Genomic DNA, 17108 nt, shown 5'->3' on the forward strand with positions numbered 1-17108 from the left:
GCCACTCGTAACACTGCTTCTTGTACAATCGCCACTTGTAACGCTGCTGCTTGTAACATTGCTACTCACAACATCGTCATTTGTAACGCTGCTTTCTACTTGTAACAGCGCTTCTTGTATCATTGATACTTGCAACATCGCTACTTGCAACATCGCTACTTGTAACGTCGCTACTTGAAACGTCCCTACATATAACGTCACTACATATAACGTCACTACATGTAACGTCGCTATTGCAACATCGCTAGCTGTAATCTCGCCAGATGTAACATTTCTCACTGTTGGCGTTAACGCACTTTTGTGTCTTTTTACACATTGAAATCAGAAAGGATGCAAATTTCGGGAAATCCGTGCGTCCCCGGGACGAAGATTTTAATTTTTTTTTACTGACCCTGCCTTCTCTGGATCAAAACTCCGGTTTGCTCGATTATCGCTTATGAACATCGTCACATGTAACATCGCCACTTGCAACGCTGTTTTCTTGTGACATCGCTACTTGTAACAGCGCTACTTGTAACATCGCCACTTGTAACGCTGCTACTTGTAACATTGCCACTTGTAACGCTGCTACTTGTAATGCTGCTACTTGTAATGCTGCTACTTGTAACGCTGTAACTTGTAACATAATTTCTTGTAACATCGCTACTTGTAAAAGCGCTACTTGTAACATGGATACTCGCAAGGCTGCTTCTTGTAACATTGCTACTTGCAATAGTGCTACTTGTAACAACGCAATGTGTAGCAACGCCACTTGTAACGTCGCCAATTACCTTTTTATTGAAATTAGAAACACAGAAATGTGGCGCTTGATGTGTTGGTCAGCATAAACAGGTTGTCAACATAAGCATGTTTCCCTGTGTAAGTCCTCAACCTCTGACTTGACTCTTTGCTGAGTAAACAGAAATAATCCAAATGTACTCAGAAGATGTGATGGAGTGAAGAAACTGACTTTGCTTTGTTTTGATGTTGATGTGTCAGGTCAGCTCCCAGGACAAGAAAACACAGTAATGCAGTACTAGAGTGTAGTAACTAGAGTCTGGACTAGATGTTCATGCAGTGCAAACATTGCAGCACATTCGGCTGTAAAGTTATTCGAAATGAAGACAGTTACTCAATGGTGGCTTCAAACGTGGCTTCAATATCTCGGCGTTGCTCAGAGATGGGTGTTGAAAACTGGGCACACTTCCTGAAAGGAGTATTTGGGCTCTCTACTGAACTCACACCCTGGAACAGCAAACACAAATACTGCATGTTTTAGTCGCACAATTGCATCGGAACATGACAGGTTGATTTTGGGGGTTTTTCTAGATCAAGTTGAAGGCTGCAAAAGTACATAAAAAGCAACTGGGAGGAGAACATTTCCAGCCAATTCTCTAATCCTCTTTTAAACCTACGTGCACAAAAGCATCACATTGATGGAGCTGCTGCTGCTATTATATATTATATCATTGCTGCTGCTATTATATTATATCATTGCTGCTGCTATTATATATTATATCATTGCTGCTGCTATTATATATTATATCATTGCTGCTGCTATTATATATTATATCATTGCTGCTGCTATTATATATTATATCATTGCTGCTGCTATTATATATTATATCATTGCTGCTGCTATTATATATTATATCATTGCTGCTGCTATTATATATTATATCATTGCTGCTGCTATTATATGTTATATCATTGCTGCTGCTATTATATATTATATAATTACTGCTGCTATTACTGTTCACAAAAGATTGTAACAATAATGATGGTATAAAACACAAATACAGATTCAGTTGGATGGGGTTGATACCAAGAGTCGATCAAATCAAATTTTGGGGGGTAACTATAAATCAGGGGTCCCCAAACTTTTGGACTCGGGGGCCACATTGGGTTAAAAAAATGTGGCTGGGGGGGGGCCAGGCTGTGTATATATATATACATATATATATATATATATATATATTTTTTTTTTTCAGAGCGTGATTGTGTCCCGTTATCAATGGGAAAATGCATTTTTAGACAATATGATTTGCCTGAGCGGCTAGGAGACACCGAGAGTAACAAACAGTAGAAAATGGATTAGAACGGACATATTTAAAAACACAAAAATTAAAAAAAATTAAAATAATCTTTAATTATTTTTTTTATTTTTTTATTTGGGACTTCCTGCGGGCCGGATTTTGATCGCTGGCGGGCTGGATCCGTAGTTTGGGGACCCCTGCTACAGATGATCAAACCAACTGGAAATCGCATGTTAACCAAATACAGTCGTCCCTCGCCACATCACGCTTTAAATATTACAGCTTCCAAAGGTCGCAAATTTCTTTATTTTGTAAAGCATACTCCTCTTTTTTGGGGCCTAAATTAAGTGTTAAATTAAATTTTAGTCATGCCTTATATGCATTATGTGTTATGTTGACCACTGACCGAAGGAATAATAAACTAAACTATTACATTTCAGTATTTGTCCTATTTTCTATTATGTTTCGCAAATCTATAACGTCGCTATTTGCAACGTCCCTACTTGTAACGTCGCTACTTGTAACGTCGCTACTTGTAACGTCGCTACTTGTAACGTCACTACATGTAACGTCACTACTTGTAACGTCACTACTTGTGACGTCACTACTTGTGACGTCACTACTTGTAACGTCACTACTTGTAACGTCACTACTTGTAACGTCACTACATGTAACGTCACTACTTGTAACGTCACTACTTGTAACGTCACTACATGTAACGTCACTACTTTTAACGTCACTACTTGCAACGTCACTACTTGTAACGTCACTACTTGTAACGTCACTACATGTAACGTCACTACTTGTACCGTCACTACTTGTAACGTCGCTACTTGCAACGTCCCTACTTGCAACGTCACTACTTGCAACGTCCCTACTTGCAACGTCCCTACTTGTAACGTCGCTACTTGTAACGTCACTACTTGCAACGTCACTACTTGCAACGTCCCTACTTGTAACGTCCCTACTTGTAACGTCACTACTTGCAACGTCCCTACTTGTAACGTCCCTACTTGCAACGTCCCTACTTGCAACGTCCCTACTTGCAACGTCACTACTTGTAGCGCCACTACTTGTAACGTCACTACTTGTAACGTCATTACATGTAACGTCACTACATGTAACGTCACTACTTGTAACGTCACTACATGTAACGTCACTACTTGTAACGTCCGTACATGTAACGTCGCTACTTGTAACGTCGCTACTTGTAACGTCGCTACTTGTAACGTCCCTACTTGCAACGTCCCTACTTGCAACGTCCCTACTTGCAACGTCACTACTTGTAACGTCACTACATGTAACGTCCCTACATGTAGCGCCGCTACTTGTAACGTCACTACTTGTAACGTCGCTACATGTAACGTCGCTACATGTAACGTCGCTACTTGTAACGTCACTACTTGTAACGTCGCTACTTGTAACGTCGCTACTTGTAACGTCGCTACTTGTAACGTCCCTACTTGCAACGTCCCTACTTGCAACGTCCCTACTTGTAACGTCACTACTTGTAACGTCACTACTTGTAACGTCACTACTTGTAACGTCACTACTTGCAACGTCCCTACTTGCAACGTCTCTACTTGCAACGTCGCTACTTGCAACGTCGCTACTTGTAACGTCACTACTTGTAACGTCACTACTTGCAACGTTCCTACTTGTAACGTCACTACTTGTAACGTCACTACTTGTAACGTCACTACATGTAACGTCACTACATGTAACGCCGCTACTTGTAACGTCCGTACATGTAACGTCGCTACTTGTAACGTCGCTACTTGTAACGTCGCTACTTGTAACGTCACTACTTGTAACGTCACTACTTGTAACGTCACTACTTGTAACGTCACTACTTGCAACGTACCTACTTGTAACGTCACTACTTGTAACGTCACTACTTGTAACGTCACTACTTGTAACGTCACTACTTGTAACGTCACTACATGTAACGTCACTATTTGTAACGTCCGTACATGTAACGCCGCTACTTGTAACGTCGCTACTTGCAACGTCCCTACTTGTAACGTCCCTACTTGCAACGTCCCTACTTGCAACGTCCCTACTTGCAACGTCCCTACTTGTAACGTCCCTACTTGTAACGTCCCTACATGTAACGTCACTACTTGTAACGTCGCTACTTGTAACGTCGCTACTTGCAACTTCCCTACTTGCAACTTCCCTACTTGTAACGTCACTACATGTAACGTCGCTATTGTAAAATCGATCAGCTTTTTTGAAACATGTTGCAGGCATCAAATACCAAATGAGCTAATATTTGTAAAAAATAACAAAGTTTCCCAGTTCGAACATTAAGTATCTTGTTTTTGCAGTCTATTCAATTGAATATAGGTTGGAAAGGATTTGCTAATCATTGTATTCTGTTTTTATTTACGATTTAAACTTCACTGGTTTTGGGTTTTGTAGATCACAAAACACTCTGTGTTTGTTCAATGGTTATTCTATATCTTATCTACCATTCAGAGGGTTTTTAACAAATATCCACTTATCACTCTGCAGAAGGACATAGGTTTGGATCACATAAATACATTTTCCTTAGTCGAAACTACTAACATTCAAAGATGTTGTGGAATTACAATCATCACATATTATCATATCGGAGAAGAAAACAAACACTTCCTGGAAATGTTGAAAAATAATTTACTGAAAGGAAAGGAGTTTATCATTTAAGAGATCTATTCAATCTCAAAAATCTGGAGTATACGCATGACGCAAAGCTTTTGTGTTTGTACCTGTGGAGTTCAATTTGAATGGTTAAAACAATATGCAACCATAGTTCGGTTTAAAAAGGCATATAAATACATTATTTTTAATATATATAAGAATGGAGATTTCTAATAATTACAATTATGTATTATTATTATTGTTTGGATATTTATTTACTTATTATTACCATCACTTTGTCTTTTAATGTGTATAGGCTATGTATGTCTGCTTAAATAGGCAAGATAAAGGTTGTCAATATTATATTATAAGACCAATAAATTAATCATTGCATATATTAAAATGCCAGAGAAGCTACAAAATTAATTTATGAATGAGGGGTGTGAGTAAACGGTTACAGATATGAAAAACATAGTAATTATGTATGGTTTTCTTTTTCTGTAGTTTTTATTGTGAAGTAGTTTTTCATGTGTACATTACTGTATTGTTAAAATCATTATTACGTTTTACTAATTCCTGATGTTTTTGTTTTTGTGCATGTCCAAAACAAACTACTAAACTAACAAATCTCTGAAGTTTTTGAAAATACAGTAGTCAGATTGTATGTTTTCATGTGTAAGAAATAGGGACGTTGCTTCTCACCTGTATCTGCTGGAAGTTATCACTCCAGTAGCTGATAGCCTGTTCAGTTTTATAATCATGAAGCTGGAAATGGAAGGGAAAAAAATGATTTTATTGAAATTATCACAGGATAAATGTTGAAGAATGAACGTTAGCTCCATCTTTCCTCATATATTTGACAGATTTAAAGGCTATTATTTTACACTCAGCTGTGATTGCCACTTAGTATAGCATATAATTATGTCACTGGCTGACTGACGTGGACATAAGTGGTTATCGACATAACCGAACTTGAAAACCAAAACGAGTAATTACTTCCACTTGCGACTTTTCTCCGGAGACAAGAGATGAATGTGTGATTGTCAACCTCAACTTTTTGTTCAATTTTATTTGGATTCTTATGTTTTCCTCGCTTATTTAACATAACGGATGTGGCCAATTTGTTGTTGTAAGTCTAGTACAAAGACAATCATAATTTCTTACATGCGCAAATCTTTCTTCCAGTGACTGAAAAATAATAACAGATGAGTGTATTTTTGTTAGTTGTATTATATACAGTATGTGTCGTTGGGACAGACAACATTCACACACTAAGGCCAATTTAGTGGCAATATGACACAATTAGAAACGTTCATCAATTATGAATCACATATTAATAAAGTCACTGCTAAATAAGATCGTGTGGTGGTGTTACTGTATGGATAGACCGCGAGGACTCCATCTGGGACATCTTCTGAATTGTCTGCGGGTTTTTAAAGGTGCATGTCCCACCAAATAAATCCACCTTTAATTGATAATTAGGAGTAACAGCTTTAGCATGCTTGTCAACACGTGACACATCTCCACGACAACAATGTCCCATGATCAGTCAGTTCTAACCGCAAGAAAGTCAGCTCTTTTAGCCTCTTTCTCCAAAATAACCTAAAGGACCAAGAGAGCCCAAAAAACGATTCGACATTCTTCTCCTAAATTTTTTCATTATTCAACCAGAAGACACAGTGAGTGTATTGCACGTCTTGTTCTGCTCACTTAACAGATGCAATCTTGTCTTGGTTTAACTCTTATCTTACTGACAGGATGCAGTGTGTCTCCCATAACAATGTGACCTCGGACTATGTTAAGGTAACGTGCGGAGTCCCCCAGGGTTCGGTTCTTGGCCCTGCACTCTTTAGTATTTACATGCTGCCGCTAGGTGACATCATACGCAAATACGGTGTTAGCTTTCACTGTTATGTTGATGACACCCAACTCTACATGCCCCTAAAGCTGACCAACACGCCGGATTGTAGTCAGCTGGAGGCGTGTCTTAATGAAATTAAACAATGGATGTCCGCTAACTTTTTGCAACTCAACGCTAAGAAAACGGAAATGCTGATTATCGGTCCTGCTCAACACCGACATCTATTTAATAATACCACCTTAACATTTGACAACCAAACAATTAAACAAGGCGACTCGGTAAAGAATCTGGGTATTATCTTCCACCCAACTCTCTCGTTTGAGTCACACATTAAGAGTGTTACTAAAACAGCCTTCTTTCATCTCGGTAATATCGCTAAAATTCGTTCCATTTGTCCACAAGCGATGCTGAGATCATTATCCATGCGTTCGTTACATCTCGTCTCGATTACTGTAACGTTTTATTTTCGGGCCTCCCTATGTCTAGCATTAAAAGATTACAGTTGGTACAAAATGCGGCTGCTAGACTTTTGACAAAAACAAGAAAGTTTGATCATATTACGCCTATACTGGCTCACTTGCACTGGCTTCCTGTGCACCTAAGATGCGACTTTAAGGTTTTACTACTTACGTATAAAATACTACACGGTCAAGCTCCTGCCTATCTTGCCGATTGTATTGTACCATATGTCCCGGCAAGAAATCTGCGTTCAAAGAACTCCGGCTTATTAGTGATTCCCAGAGCCCAAAAAAAGTCTGCGGGCTTTAGAGCGTTTTCTATTCGGGCTCCAATACTCTGGAATGCCCTCCCGTCCAAAAGTTAGAGATGCTACCTCAGTAGAAGCATTTTAGTCTCATCTTAAAACTCATTTGTATACTCTGGCCTTTAAATAGACTCCCTTTTTAGACCAGTTGATCTGCCGTTTCTTTTCTTTTCTTTTCTACTCTGCTCCCAACCTGGGGTGGACCGCTAGCCTGTCCATCGGATGGGGACATCTCTATGCTGCTGACCCGTCTCGGCTCGGAATGGTTCCTGCTGGCCCCACTATGGACTGGACTTTCGCTGATGTGTTAGACTTTCACAATATTATGTCAGACCCACTCGACATCCATTGCATTCGGTCTCCCCTAGAGGGGGGGGGTTACCCACATATGCGGTCCTCTCCAAGGTTTCTCGTAGTCATTCACATTGACGTCCCACTGGGGTGAGTTTTCCTTGCCCTTATGTGGGCTCTGTACCGAGGATGTCGTTGTGGCTTGTACAGCCCTTTGAGACACTTGTGATTTAGGGCTATATAAATAAATAAACATTGAATCTACTTTGCACACGTTTAGTGCTATCAGGTTTGCACATATTTTAGTACATGCAAATCTTTAGTAAATCAGGCCCTTGGTGTTAACGATGAAGTTAGCTATATTACAACACATGTCGACATAAACGGACTGATTGGTGGGTCTAAAACAACCGAATGCTGCCCTTCTTTCCCAGCAGCTTCCTGTTTAGTTTCCCAAAAATGTTTGCTTTCATCAAAAGAAGATAAGCATAGCATAGCATAACAGTATAGCATATTTGAGTATATAGGCAGACCATATTCTGAAATCCCAAAAAGAGGACACATATATGCGTGTCAAGGCGGGCAGCACGCCAAGGGACTAGGTGAAAATTTATCAATGATACTCGAACTTGCTTTATAAATAATATATTTATTTAAATAAAGCATTTTTTCTCCTCTGTTGACAGCAGTGTTGGCGCTAGGAATTTTCAAAATGGGGTCCCAGGGACCCCATCAAGTCGCACAGTAAATTTTTGGGGTCCCGCTTTTTTGTAAGCGTTTTGAAAAAAAAAAGATAAACGTATGCATTATCCTGTTATATCTCACATTCTATATTGTGTTTTGGAAAAAGGTTGTCATAAACGTTACTTAATTCATTAAAAAAAATAATACAAAAAAGAAAACAAATGTGTATACATATGTAAATGTATTCAGTTATAAACATTCATTCACTTTCTTCTTTCCTTCATGGATCTGAACGTTACCGCTGCTGGTAGTTTTTTCTATGTTTTTATTTAATAAGTTGTAGGTGTATTTATTTCAGTATAAAAGTGTAAAAAGTGTTTTGCTTGGGTCATAAAATGATGACAATAGTGTGCCAGGGCATACATACATACATTTTATATTTAACGCTTAAATCTCTGGAGTCTACATCAACTTCAGATCTATTCCTCATTTCAAAATGTTGTAGTTTTTTTTATGTTGTTTTTTTGTTTGTTTTTTTTCCGCCCTTTGTCAAACAAAACTATGTTTTTAATGGCAAACACACAAAATATGCAAAATCTTCCACCAAAAATATTTTTCTTATTGGAATATTTGATGTGAAGTCATCGGAACCTTGGATAGGTCAATAATTCATAATAACATTGATTTTGATTCAATATTATGTTTTGAGCAATGACAGTTGGAAAGAAAAATAATTGGCTTTGTTTTATTAGTCAACATTGCAACTTTTTCTAAATTACATTTCACCTTTAAAGCTTTTTTATTTCACTTTTGTTATGTTTTAGTTTATTTTAATAGTATTTTTAGAATGTGCCGTGGGCCTTTAAAACATTAGCTGTGGGCCGCAAATGGCCTCCGGGGCACACTTTTGACACCCATGCTATAAATATCAAATTAAATCTGATAAATCTATGGATAAAAAGCAGAGCCTGGCGACGCATGCGCGTTTATCATAACTCTCTCGCTCTCTCTGTCTCTGCCCCTCCCTCACCAATGCTGCTGCATGCGCACACCTTCACAATTTGTTTTGTTTTTAACCCCTTCTTAACCCTGAACGTACATTGAAAATACACGCAACCCTAACTCAAAACGCCGGACATTTGAGGCATTTAAGAAACCCCGCCCGGTAGAATTGCGCGGATAGGCACTTATTTCATCCGCAACCGCATCACAAAAGTCGTCATCCACCCGCCATCCACCCGAACTAACATTTTATCAAAACCACAACCGCCCGCCACCCGCCACCCACCCGTTGTTATATATTTAATATAGACGATGCAAGGCATTCCTATTAAAGAAAGGAGACTGATCCAATGCAGCAGAGACATTCAATGCGTGCCAAAAATTACATAGTTAAATGTTGTTACCCACATACGAAAAACGAGCAGCACTCTTTGAAACAGGCAATTATTCATCAGGCACTGCTGCAGCTGTCACGCCAAATTTCTTCCCCCCTACAGAAGTCTATTTTTTTCGTCATGCATCCGCCCGACCCGCGGATTATCCGCGGAGTCCGCGGTTGTGTCCGCAAACCGCGCATCTCTACCGCCCGGACAGCCACCGCTAAAGAGGACATGTCCGGGGAAAAGAGGACGTATGGTCAGTCTAGCATAGCATAACAGTATAGCTAATTAGAGTATAGCAGTAACATTGCACAGCATAGCATCGCATGACATGACATAGCATAGCACAATAGCATAGCATAGCATTGCATAACATGGTAGCATAACACAGCATAGCATGGTATAGCATAGCATAGGGTAGCAGGTGTGTGCGTGTGGACATAATGCTAGCCCATTATACATGTTCATAAATAAATATAACGTTGCTTCTATTTCTTCAAGAAATTAAGTTCTTTGCTGTGCAAAGAAAAATCAAGAATAAGTTCAGTAGTGAAGGTTTTAAAGGTGTCTGGGCTGGACGAATAAGGTTCTCGGCCACAAAAGAAGGCCTGTACGGTTGCTATGGCGATGACAGGCTATTCTCATAACTGGCAAGTTGCAGATTGTACTCGCACATTTTGAAAACAGGATTTTTAAGGTTGCTTGAAATTAATATCAGAGTTTGCGATTATGTTGCGGGACATCAACGTGACATGTGAACACACAACAACATCAATCATCTGCAACTGGAAACAATGTGTATGTTTGTGTAAAAGTGAAGGACTACTAAACAAGATAAATGATAAACAACTTCTCATTGGACGTACATGTGAGCTTTGAGTAATCTGGGGGATAAAACCATTCACTCGAAAGTCCCTCTGAGTGACAGTGTTAAAGTCCGTTTGGGGTAGTGGTGGGTTCCTTTCTGCTTGAATGTTGTCTCTGCAATCAAACCATTACAACACAAATTAGTGTGTGCCTCAAATGCAATACATACAAAAAAAAACACAACACACCAGCTCTGCCAGAGAATACGAAGACGAGGCAAGAGGGATCATTAGTGTCGTTACCCTAGCAAATTTGCTGCCACATTTAACAAGCAAAAAAGTGACACATCTTGTGGAGACTTTAAAAACTTGTATCACTTTTCTCAACAAGCACTGGATGTTGCTACTTTTAAGGGTGACCCGATTCAATATTGATAATGGATATTGGTCCAATACCAGCAAAAAAAACAAGTATTGGATGATATTGGACTGCATGTAAAATTGTGTTTACTTGTGCAAACCCGGACAGCCAGTTAACATGTAAATGTCCTCCAGTAAGCACACAAGGTTGGTATTTTCTTGTATTTTAGTCAAGTAATTAGGACCATGATAGGCTATAGGCTACTAGGAGCTAACACTACAACAGCTAATCACACAATAGCACACACTAGACATTATGAAAATAATAATACGTATTAAGTGTCCTTGATTGAACAATATTGCAGTCTAAAACAGCACATTTGTCAACATAAACAATTATAAAATAATCATAATTGCATATTACGTACACATACAAAGTCTTTAAGGCAAAATATCCAGTAACAAACGCGTCCGCATCATTCAACTTACCGCGTCACAGGCTTCATGAATTAGTTTCAGCTTTCGATTTTAGTTATGTCGACAATCTCCTTAATTGAACAATATTGCAGTCTAAAACAGCACATTTGTCAACATAAACAATTATCAAATAATTATAGTTGCATATTACGTACACATACAAAGTCTTTAAGGCAAAATATCCAGTAACAAACGCGTCCGCATCATTCAACTTACCGAGTCGCAGGCTTCATGAATTAGTTTCAGCTTTTGATTTTAGTTATGTCGACAACCTCCTTAATTGAACAATATTGCAGTCTAAAACAGCACATTTGTCAACATAAACAATGATCAAATAATTATAGTTGCATATTACGTACACATACAAAGTCTTTAAGGCAAAATATCCAGTAACAAACGCGTCCGCATCATTCAACTTACCGCGTCATAGGCTTCATGAATTAGTTTCAGCTTTCGATTTTAGTTATGTCGACAACCGCTTATGTCAACATCAGTCAGCCAGTCTTGAAGGGCGTCAACACAAACGAATCCACAGCAATATTGTGAGACCTTCTAGCGCAGTGGTTCCACCAAGTACTACCTCAGAAAACACTTGGCTCTCCAAGTACCACCATAATGACAACGCTAAAATACAGTAGCGTTGTAGGCCTAAGTGTTCATTAAAAACAGGGCGGAGGTTTTATATGACAAGCATATCTAAAATGTTGGGCCACTGTAACATTACACACAGTTTGAACAGTAACACTGTGTTGGAATATAGTAAAATAAAACACTGTACTTTAATCAAGTGATTATTTGCCGGACCACTAGATGGAGCCTGCGTACCACTTGTGGTACACATACCAGTTTGAGAACCACTGCTCTATAGGATGTTGCAATGCAGATTCACTCAAGTTCTTTGTCCAATCCCCGCACATTTTATCCTATTGTTGTCACATTTCCGTTCATACGGTTTGTCCCCGAGTGGCATTCAAACTGCCTTACCAATATAATGTGTCCACTTTTGGTTCAACGGCTAGTTTCAGTTTTGTTGTTGTCGCCGAACGCTTATCTCGAGGTCAACATAAGCGGTTTGCACTGTATTGTTGGACTATCACCGTCAATAGTGTACAATTACTAACCACTTCCTGATAATATGCAATTAACAAGATGTGTGGGTTAATAATAATACTCACCTTACTATCTGGGCAATTCTTCTTTCCAAAAGCTCGGACCTGATGCCTGGAGAAAATGAAGAAATAAGTTAGCATGTTCTGTATATTTGTGTAACAGTGAATTACGACAGCTAATAACAATAACAAGAAAATGTACCGTATTTTTCGGACTATAAGTCGCAGTTTTTTTCATAGTTTGGCCGGGGGTGCGACTTATACTCAGGAGCGACTTATGTGTGAAATTATTAACACATTAGCATAAAATATCAAATAATATTATTTAGCTCATTCACGTAAGAGACTAGACGTATAAGATTTCATGGGATTTAGCGATTAGGAGTGACAGATTGTTTGGTAAACGTATAGCATGTTCTATATGTTATAGTTATTTGAATGACTCTTACCATAATGTTACGTTAACATACCAGGCACGTTCTCAGTTGGTTATTTATGCCTCATATAACGTACACTTATTCAGCCTGTTGTTCACTATTCTTTATTTATTTTAAATTGCCTTTCAAATGTCTATTCTTGGTGTTGGGTTTTATCAAAAAAATTTCCCCCAAAAATGCGACTTATACTCCAGTGCGACTTATATGTTTTTTTTCCTTCTTTATTATGCATTTTCGGCTGGTGCGACTTATACTCCGGAGCGACTTATACTCGGAAAAATACGGTAAATACATACCCCGAAGTCTCACTCCTGGACTTCTAGGAGGTGCAAAAGATGCCTTCAAAGTTGTGACATTCTCCATCTTAGCCTCCGGGTTCATTGTGAATATTCCTTTGTGTCCTCGTCGCAGTAATTGTTCCCTCGTCTCCTGCACGTCGGTAACGTTCTGCGTGAAATTGAATTTTTCCTTTGTCTCCTCCTTCTTGTTTTTTTTCTGCATGAATATGAATTAAAAGTGGGCAAATTAATCCAAACATTAAAGGAAGTATCGGTATCGAATCGACGGTAACATGATGAGCTCAATAGTTTTCAGTTCTTTGTAGAGATGTCCGATAATATCGGACTGCCGATATTATCGGCCGATAAATGCTTTAAAATGTAATATCGGAAATTATTAGTATCGGTTTCAAAAAGTAAAATGTATGACTTTTTAAAACGCAGCTGTACTGAGTAGTACACAGACGTAGGGAGAAGTACAGAGCAGTTGCGTCTCCCAGTCATACTTGCCAACCCTCCTGATTTTCCCGGGAGACTCCCGTATTTCAGTGCCCCTCCCGAAAATCTCCCGGGGCAACCATTCTTCCGAATTTCTCCCGATTTCCACCCAGACAACAATATTGGGGGCGTGCCTTAAAGGCACTGCCTTTGCGTGCCGGCCCAGTCACATAATATCTAAGGCTTTTCACACACACAAGTGAATCCATGCATACTTGGTCAACAGCCATACAGGTCACACTGAGGGCGACCGTATAAACAACTTTAACACTGTTACAAATATGCGCCACACTGTGAACCCACACCAAACAAGAATGACAAACACATTTCGGGAGAACATCCGCACCGTAACACAACATAAACACAACAAAACAAATACCCAGAACCCCTTGCAGCACTAACTCTTTCGGGACGCTACAATATACACCCCCCCCCCCCCCCCGCTCCCCCTACCCCTCCTCCCCCACCTCAACCCTGCCCACCTCAACCTCCTTATGCTCTCTCAGGGAGAGCATGTCCCAAATTCCAAGCAGCTGTTTTGAGGCATGTTAAAAAAAAGAATGCACTTTGTGACTTCAATAATAAATATGGCAGTGCCATGTTGGCATTTTTTTCCATAACTTGAGTTGATTTATTTTGGAAAACCTTGTTACATTGTTTAATGCATCCAGTGGGGCATCACAACAAAATTAGGCATAGTAATGTGTTAATTCCACGACTGTATATATCGGTATCGGTTGATATCGGAATCGGTAATTAAGAGTTGGACAATATCGGAATATCGGATATTGGCAAAAAAGCCATTATCGGACATCTCTAGTTCTTTGCTATGTTTATTTTTACAAATGTGTGTTTTTTTGTTAACATGTTGATATTGTTAAAATGATATGGGTGTACCTGGGTTTTTGTTAATAACGCACACTGAATTGTTAGAAAACTGCAGCATTTTTTTTACACACAAAATAAAGTAAATCCAATTAATCTGTGCCACACAGACAAAGGTAAAAAACACATTTTACAGAAAATAATGATAGATAAACAATGTGAAATACATATACTGTAAATCCGTTTTAACTTTACTTAAAACTTGTTGGCCAAAACAGAGAAAGCAGGGTGGAGGAGAGAACCATGCGGACGCCACTTTTGTACTTTACTACAAGTTTTTTTCTAGAATTCACTAGTGTTTTTTCACTGTCTTTATCAAAGTGCTGTCACTCACAACTTTCTTTGGTCCCAGGATGGATTTTGCAGTTGTACTCAATATATTTTTTTAAAAAAAACGCAAGCAACGGTGTCACCAACGCGTTGGACTAGTGTGTTATGTGCAATTTAGCCGTATAATATCATACAAAAACCAGGGCGAGATTTAAAAAAAACCTGACGTACAAATATACTGTACCTTGTTACGTTGTTAACAAATATGTTTGTTGATGAGCTTCGTTTTAACTTATAATCATTACTCTGTTGTATTCCGATTATTACAACGTTTTCGACAACAATAGTCATAAATGAAGTTAAAACTGGGGGTGTCCCGATACGATATTGATATTGGCACATACTGATCCAATACAGTATCAGCAGGAATCACTCATATTTTTATAAATTTGTAGAGTGGAATGTTAGAAAAGGTTTGATCAAGGGAAATTAGTCAAACAGAGAACCATCATAGGTATAAAAAACACTAACCTATTTATTATTACCTGGAATTGACTTAAGCTGTTTTTTTTAGTGTAGTAGTAATTGTTTTGGCGACACCTAGTGGTCACAATAATTCAGTAAGTTAAGCTCATGACGCAGTAAGTTCAATGGTGTGGACACATTTGTTACTGGATACTTTCTAATATGCTTCTGCCTTGGAGACTTTGTATGTGTAAGTAATATGCAACTATATATATGTAATACTTCTTTATATTGGACCACAATATTGTTCAATTAGGGACATTTATTACGCATGTCTATCTTATTTGCTATTGTGTGCTTAGCTGTTGTGTAGCTGCTACCTTATAGTAGCCTATAGCCTACCCTGTCTACCTTTTGTAAATGACTTGACTAAAATACAGGAAAATACCAACTTATGTGTGCTTATTGGAGGACATTTAGATGTTAACTGGCTTCAATTTTGATGACACCAATAGTGACGTTCGACCAATAAAGGTAAGATGACAAACTTTTTCAATGATCTCAAACATGTCAAGTGAAAAGTATTGATGTCAGTATTGCTATTGGCAGTACTAGCACTATTTTACTTGGCATCTGGCCAAACTTTTTTCCAGCGAGGGGCCATAAACGCAAAAAAGGACACTTGTGCATTAAAATATGCTATATCTATGTCGGTCAATGTATACTAAGCCAGTGATTCTTACACTGTGGTACACGTGCCACTAGTGGTATGCCTAATAATTGCTTATTTAAATATTCAAACACAGTGTTACTGTTCAAAATGTGTGTAATGTTAGTGTGGCCAAAAAATATTAAATATACTTGTTAAATAAAACCTCTGCCTTGATTCCAATTGATATATAGGCCTACTACGCTACTGTATTTTATTGTTGGTCATTGTGGTGGTACTTGGAGGGCCAAATTTGAGAACCACTGTGGTAAGCTATCAGACAAAAATCCTAGCTTTGAGTTATAGGTGACAAAGCAAGTTATATATTGATATGTCTTGCCACAGGACTGCACAGTCTACCAAGTCAAATTTCTTGTGTTAAATATTCTAATTCTCAATATACAGTACAGGCCAAAAGTTTGGACACACCTTCTCATTCAATGCGTTTTCTTTATATTCATGACTATTTACATTGTAGATTGTCACTGAAGGCGTCAAAACTATGAATGTGGAGTTTTGTACTTAACAAAAAAAAAGGTGAAATAACTGAAAACATGTTTTATATTCTAGTTTCTTCAAAATAGCCACCCTTTGCTCTGATTACTGCTTTGCACACTCTTGGCATTCTCTCGATGAGCTTCAACCTGAAATGGTTTTCACTTCACAGGTGTCATAGTTTTGATGCCTTCAGCGACAATCTACAATGTAAATAGTCATGAAAATAAAGAAAACGCATTGAAATGAGAAGGTGTGGCCAAACTTTTGGCCTGCACTGTATATTTATTGTGTTGTAATATGTCCAGGGCCAATTAAAAACAAGCTGTGGGCCACACTTTGGTCACCCCTGTTTTAACTGGTAACTCAAGTTACCTTTCTTCCAACTTTATATTGCTGCTGCAACAAATAACGCTTCGTGAACTTATTCAGTGTACTTGTTTAGGCTTCGTGATCAATTTAATATTGATGACTTATTAAAACTGCAATGATGACGAAGATACCTTAATTGTGTCAAAGTAAACTGAGTCATGCAACAAAGCTTTATCAAATGTTATCTGGACTTTGATTTTTTTTTTCTGTCTGTTCTTAATATATTAAACCAATTATTACAATATTTACGTTTTTCCTCAATCGACTTTATTGCACGATTTATAGTGTGTGTAATAATGACACCGATCTGCGACGTATATTTGCATGGA

At 38.4% G+C, this 17108-nt stretch overlaps 1 protein-coding gene across 1 annotated transcript in view; it reads right to left on the reverse strand.

Moving 5' to 3' along the window:
- Nucleotides 1–810: 810 nt before the first annotated feature.
- The window catches only part of spag8 (sperm associated antigen 8), a 40552-nt gene continuing 24254 nt past the window's right edge, over nucleotides 811–17108 (reverse strand). Inside the window, exons 3-7 of the mRNA XM_062032065.1 lie at nucleotides 13104–13302; nucleotides 12437–12482; nucleotides 10485–10599; nucleotides 5340–5402; nucleotides 811–1224 (exon numbers count right to left, since the gene is read on the reverse strand). Coding sequence (XP_061888049.1) covers nucleotides 1108–1224; nucleotides 5340–5402; nucleotides 10485–10599; nucleotides 12437–12482; nucleotides 13104–13302 — 540 coding nt within the window. The 3' untranslated portion in view covers nucleotides 811–1107. The remainder of the gene's footprint in view (nucleotides 1225–5339; nucleotides 5403–10484; nucleotides 10600–12436; nucleotides 12483–13103; nucleotides 13303–17108) is intronic.

This window comes from Entelurus aequoreus, linkage group LG21, assembly GCF_033978785.1.
Source record: "Entelurus aequoreus isolate RoL-2023_Sb linkage group LG21, RoL_Eaeq_v1.1, whole genome shotgun sequence".
NCBI classification, from domain to species: domain Eukaryota; kingdom Metazoa; phylum Chordata; class Actinopteri; order Syngnathiformes; family Syngnathidae; genus Entelurus; species Entelurus aequoreus.